Here is a 6448-nt window from a genome sequence, read left to right on the forward strand (position 1 = left end):
AGAGAGAGAGAGAGAGAGAGAGAGAGAGAGAGAGAGAGAGAGAGAGAGAGAGAAGACGAATACAAAATATAACTTATAAGACTTATACAAATTGTATACCAAATCTTTATACAGATTCTCATCTAATAATAATGATAATGATACGCCTAGGAGGGTGGCGCGGAGGCGCCTTCGAGGAGGCAGCGGCTGAGGAGCCCCGAGCGCGGGGCAGAGATGGTGAGCTTGCCACCTCTATATCTCTCGTCCGCTGCGCTGCCTTTCGGAGTGGTGCTGGCCTTGAGGGCAGATAAGCGCACCTTTCCTCTTGGTCGGGTCTCTGAGTGGCAGGGAGGTCAGCTTGACCGAGGCGGTGAGCGCGCCACCTCTGGTTCCCGTGCCTCTTAGAGAGCCGATTCGGTACGAGGCGATACACCCAGGAGGATGAGCGCACCTTCCTGGTTGTAGCGGTGTTCTAGGATACTGGCTTATGCCGGCAAGAAATTCAAAACGGCGGTCGTACTGGTATGCGTACGGCCGCCTCGGGAATGGTATCAGTGTGTTATCGCGCGGCACTTATACCCGTTGCTGCCTAGTCTTGGCGCTTACAGCGTTCCCCCACGCGAGGGACTAACCGGCGGCGTCGCGATTCGGCGGCGGCGTGTATCGTTATTTGTTTGGCGCTTTGCACCTGTTAGACGACCCGACGGATGTTCGGTCATGTCGTCATGACGAGACGGTTGTCTCGTCACATCCCCTCCCTGTTTTTGGGAAGGAACGTCGCTCAGTCAGGGACAAAGCGGCGGGATCTGAGCTGGCCGTCCCGAGTGAAGCGTAAGATCCACTTTCCGGTCTCGGTGCAGACCCGATATAGCCGCGAGACGTCCGCGGCGAAGTGAGGGATGTCGGCATATAGTCCCTCGATGATTTCGACCTTCAGTGGCGGCGGTGGCTGAGACCCGATGAAGCGCCTGGTGGTCGGCTCTGTGGACGGGGCCGCGGCGTGGTTGCTGGTCTCAGCTGGCGGCGGACGAGCGGCCGGTGGCGGTCGTTCTTCTACGTCGCGTCGTATGGTGCGTCTTCGTATGGCGGCGCAATTGCCTGCTCGGCTCGGTCGGCATGTTGTGCGGGGGGCCCCTGGTTCCCGTGCTGGTGGTAGTGGCTCCTGTCCCGTGGCCTGGGTGTTGGTGGCGGAAGGGCTGTAAGCCAGGCTAGCTTGCCCCGGTTGATGTGGTCGGAACGCTGTACCCGTGTCCCGATCGTCGGCACTCTGCGTATCGGTTACGGTGTTAGGTCGACCGTTCCTGGGAGCGTCCTCGTCGCTGCTGAGCGCGAGGTCGGCAAGCAGTTGATTCTGTCGATCTTCTCTGCGAGTCATTCTGCAAGAATCTGAGAGATGTTATTTTTCTCGTGTGTCTTTTATACTGGTAGTTTGTAGCGCGGATCGTGTTTACGGTCTTGTCCTGTTTGTCCTGACATTCGTTCAGCGGTTCCGGCTTAAAATCCTGAACGTGTACGGCGGTACCATTTTCCTCGTTGGTCGCGTAGATCGATGATGACGGGAGAGTGGAAGGCTCATACTTCGAGCGGCCCGATATAGCGCGGCGCGAGTTTGGTGGGGAAGTCGGCTGCTTTGTTGGAGAGCACGTGCTCGCGTTTCCAAACGTGTTCCCTGATATTCGGCCTCCATGCCCGTCGTCGCAGATTGTAATGTCGTTCCTGGCGTTGATATGCTCGTGCGAGGTTGATGCGTACTAGTTCGAAGGCGTTGTTTAGATGCTTCTGGCGGATTTTTGCCGTCTCATCGGTTCACCCTTCCTGTGTGGTGGCGTTCGCGGGCATGGCGAGTTCTTTTCCCGTGTTTAAAAAAGCCGGTGTATACGCGGTGGATTCCTGCACCGCTGTGTTGAACGCGAACTGTAAGGCGGGGAGTTGTTGGTCCCAGTTGGTGTGCCTTCGGCCTATGTATTGCCTTATCATCGTTTTTATCGTCCGATTAGCTCGTTCCACAAGATTGCAGTGGGGCACATAGGCGGGTGATGTCATATATCGAATTTTGTATGTCCCGAGGAGATCTTTAAACTGTTGCGCTACAAACTGTCTCCCGTTGTCGGTAATGATTACCTGTGGGCACCCGTGTCGGTATATTAGCCGCTCTGCAATGCCGGTACTTACCGCGCGGGTAGTTGCCTTTCGCAGGGGCATGATTTCAACCCATTTCGTAAACCGATCTTGGATCACCAGCAGGCTTGAGTGCCCTGTGGTGGATCGTGGTAGCGGTCCCATGAGGTCGATGCTTACTTGCTCCCATGGGCTGTGTACTGGTCGCGGGTGGAGTCGCCCAGCCGGCGCTTGTTGGAGCGGTTTGTGTGCCAGACAGCTTTGGCAACTGCGGACGTATCAGGCGACATCGCGCTGCATCCCCGGCCAGTAGTATGTGCGCGCTACTCGACTGATTGTCTTCGTGACCCCGAGGTGCCCTGCCGTGGGCTCGTCGTGTAGGCGCCGGATGACCTCGCTTCGGCGCTCTTTCGGAACACATTCTTTCCATTGCGCGGCGGCGGGGACCTCCTGGAAGTTCAGTTCGTGCAAGTGGTGGCGATAGAGTTGTCCGCTTCGTATATCGTAATCGGGATACGCTGCGGGATCCTGGCGGATACGTCGCTTAAGGTCTTGATACCAGGGACAACGTATCTGGCTGACGGAGCTGACGACGGGTTGCCGTGAGAGCGCGTCCGCCACTTTGTTGGCGGCGCCATTTCGGTATCGTACCTCGAAGTCGAATTCCTGTAATTCGAATAGCCATCTCGCCAGGCGTCCTGTGGGAGCCTCGAGCCGTTGTAACCACCGTAGCGACTGATGTTCTGTCACTACGGTGAAGGTGTACCCTTCGAGGTAACCGCGCATCCGTCGGATTCCCCACACGACGGCCAAGCATTCGAGCTCGGTTGCGCTATAGTCTTTCTCCGCTTTATTGAGGGAGCGGCTTGCGTACGCGATGACGCATTCCCCTTCGTCGAGGTGCTGAGTCAGCACCGCCCCGAGTCCCTGTACGCTTGCATCTGTCTGCAGCACGAATCGTAGCGTAAAGTCGGGGCAGGCCAGTACGGGTGTCGAGACGAGAGCAGTCTTGAGCGCCTGGAATGCATCTTCCTCCTGCTCGCCCCATTTCCACTTCGTTTGTTTGTATGTTAGGCGGGTGAGCGGTGTCGCGAGCTTCGTAAAATCCGGCACGAATCGTCGGTACCACGAGGAGAGACCGAGGAATTGTCGTACCTGTCGAACGGTGCGCGGTGTCGGCCATTCTGTGATGGCGCTGATTTTTTCGGGGTCGGTGCGGATCCCGTCCTTGTCGACGAGATGGCCGAGGTAACGCAGTTTCGGGATGCAGAACTTGCATTTGTCCTCGTTTAGCCGTAGCCGGGCTTGGCGTAGTCGGCGGAATACTTCTTTCAGGTGCTTTAAATGCTCCTCGAACGTGGGGCTCGTCACGATGATATCGTCTAGGTAGACGAATACGTGCGGCTCCAGTGCTGGTTCCAGGACGCGGTCCACCAATCGTTGAAAGGTGGCAGGGGCTGAATGCAAGCCGAAGGGCATCACGGTGAATTGCATCAGCCCTCGTGCCCCCCGTAACTTGTCTAGGGTCGCCTGGATCTACGGCAGTGGATAGGCGTCTTTTTTGGTGACGGCGTTCAGCTTTCGAAAGTCGACGCAAAATCGATGCCCGCCGTCCTTCTTGCGGACTGTTACAATCGGGGAGCTCCAATCGCTATTGGACGGTTCGATCACTCCCTCGTTTTCCATTTTTGTGACTTCTTCGCCGATAATTCGCTGCATCGCATTGCGAGACCGGTACCGCTGTTTGATCGGCTAGTCCTTCGTGAGCCGGATGCGGTGGACCGCCTGGTCGGTGGGTCCGTTAATCTGTCGGAACTCCTCAAGTTCCTTCTCGAAAAAGGTCCGCAATCTTTCATCCTCATCCGGGTGCGTGTTGCTTACCTGGTATACACGCGGCGAGGTCAGCTGTTGGGGGAGCGGCGGTACGAGTGGGATGCCCAGACGCGCCCACAGATCAACCCCGATGAGTACGGGAGCGTCCAGAGTCTTTATGATCTAGAAGGCATGTCGTATAACCGTATGGTGGACTTGTATTGTGAGCTGAACTTGCCCTGGCGAGGTGACTACGGTGCGGTCGGCCAGTCGAATCTCCGTCGCGGCTGTCTTCCTCAGTCGATATCCTGGCCATATTCGCTTCAGAGATTGTTCTTGGACACAGGAGATCTCCGACCCTGTGTCCAATAAGGCTCGGATCGTGTGGCCGTTGTTGTGCAGGTCGATGTGCGGCCGGGGAAGGTAGTGCACCTTCAGGGTCGAGCGGCGGCCGGTACAGTCTCGACCCGTGTCTCGTTTCCCGGGGGGTGGCATTGACGAGTTAGCACCTCGTCCTTCCCGCATACGGAGCAGAATAATCTCGCTGGCCGTGCGCATTGGCTGCCATGATGTCCTCGCTGCTTGTAGCGCCAGCAACACTCCTCGCGCTGGTAGCTCGCGGTGGCTACAGGTAGACGTCGGATGGCGGGCGTAGTTCGTTGTCCGTCCGTCGGTGCGCGAGTGGTGCGCTGCTGCTCGCGTACGGTTTCGTATTCGGTAGCCCGATCCTTCAGGTCTTCGTAATTTTCGAGATCGTGCAGTCGCACGTATAGTTTATACTCGGGGAGCAAATTCTCATAGAGATGCAGTAGGCGGTCCTCTGAAATCCGCCTGCCTTTCGCATCAAGATGGTGACGGCTACCTCATATTTGACATATGTCTCGCCGGGTCGCTGCGTGCGTCCCATGGCTTCCCTGCGTAGCTGGGTTTGATAGCGAGGTGGCAGATACTGCCTCCAGAAGGCACGGTCGAAATCTTCCCACGTGCTCCATTCGTCTCTACAGTTTCTGTACCAGAGGAGGCTATCGCCTTTAAGTAATTCTGGTAGCCCCCTCAGTAAATATTCACCCGGATAGCCATACTCTTCGCTCAGTTCGGCTAGTCGCTCGAGGAAGGCGAGGGGCTCTCGGCCGTCAAATATGCAGCCCCACTTGCGCATTTGCGACATAATTGTTGCTGTGTCGGTGGCTGGTACGCAGGTGCCGGCCTGACTGGTGGCGGTTGTGGCGGTGGTGTGGGTCGACCCGGTTGCGGTAATCTCCATGCCTGGAAGTATGGCGTAATATTGTCTTAGCCTCCTTCTTAGATCGTCGAGGCTACCGGATGCGTCTAACTGCAGTTGCTTCGCAACCAAGATCAATTCGGCCTTGGATCTCTGGAATATCCACGACGGCATACTCTACCTTGCACATACACCCGATTCTCGCGCTGTCGTCCTGTGGCCAAGGTCCCTGTTCGGGCGCCAATTTGTGTCACGACTTTGCCTCGCGGTTCGATCGGACGACCTTGGCGTTTCGTCGCGAACACGCATGACACCGACGGCGGTGGATGAGTTCGCCGGTGTCCTGGAGTTCGGCCGGAGCGCGTGTGTGGATGTGTGTGAAGCAGAGTGCGCCCGTTGGTTAAAAATTATAACAAAATAATTTATTGTGGCAGTGTACACTGTGTGGTGGCTGTGGTCGGAACTGTAGCTTACAACTGTACGCGGTCTTACAACTAAACGTCGCCTTATATGGTTGCGGACTTATGCTAAACGCGGACTTATACTAAACGCGGTCTTATTCTAATGCAAACTTATACTAAAAGCGGTCTTCTAACGCGGTATTCTAACGCGGACGCGGTTTTATTCTAACGCGGACTTATGCTAAACGCGGCGTGTGGGACGCCTGTCGCAGGCTTCCCTGCGGACACGGAACGGCGGTGACGCGGCGGCGGGTTACGGTCGTCGTCGCGGCGGTGGCGGCTGCGGCGGTACGCCTAGGAGGGTGGCGCGGAGGCGCCTTCGAGGAGGCAGCGGCTGGGGAGCCCCAAGTGCGGGGCAGAGCTCGTCACCTCTATATCCCTCGTCCGCTGCGCTGCTTTTCGAAGTGGTGCTGGCCTTGAGGGCAGATGAGCGCACCTTTCCTCTCGGTCGGATCTCTGAGTGGCAGGGAGATCAGGAGCGCTTGACCGAGGCGGTGAGCGCGCCACCTTTGGTTCCCGTGCCTCTCAGAGAGCGGATTCGGTAGGAGGCGATACACCCAGAAGGATGAGCGCACCTTCCTGGTTGTAGCGGTGTTCTAGGATACTGGCTTATGCCGGCAAGGAATTCGGAACGGGGGTCGTACTGGTATGCGTACGGCCGCCTCGGGAATGGTATCAGTGCATTATCGCGCGGCACTTTTATACCCGTTGCTGCCTAGTCTTGGCGCTTACAGCGTTCCCCCACGCGAGGGACTAACCGGCGGCGTCGCGATTCGATTATATATATATTTATATTATATATAAAAAAAGCACAAAAAGATTTTTATATATTTATATAAAAAATTTTTTGTTTTTT

The 6448-nt window shown here is 56.5% G+C and overlaps 1 protein-coding gene across 1 annotated transcript; it reads right to left on the minus strand.

Annotated features, from left to right (window-relative positions):
* Nucleotides 1–760: 760 nt before the first annotated feature.
* Nucleotides 761–3576, minus strand: LOC116851354. Its single transcript, XM_032830685.1, has 5 exons — nt 2637–3576; nt 2204–2547; nt 1790–2100; nt 1402–1695; nt 761–1355 (listed from the first exon to the last, which is right to left on the minus strand). Exons 1-5 carry the CDS (start codon nt 3574–3576, stop codon nt 761–763), a joined length of 2484 nt encoding a protein of 827 aa, XP_032686576.1.
* Nucleotides 3577–6448: the final 2872 nt, after the last annotated feature.

This window comes from Odontomachus brunneus, unplaced genomic scaffold, assembly GCF_010583005.1.
Source record: "Odontomachus brunneus isolate Ranch 3 - 2012 unplaced genomic scaffold, Obru_v1 Obru_scaffold_172, whole genome shotgun sequence".
NCBI lineage: Eukaryota > Metazoa > Arthropoda > Insecta > Hymenoptera > Formicidae > Odontomachus > Odontomachus brunneus.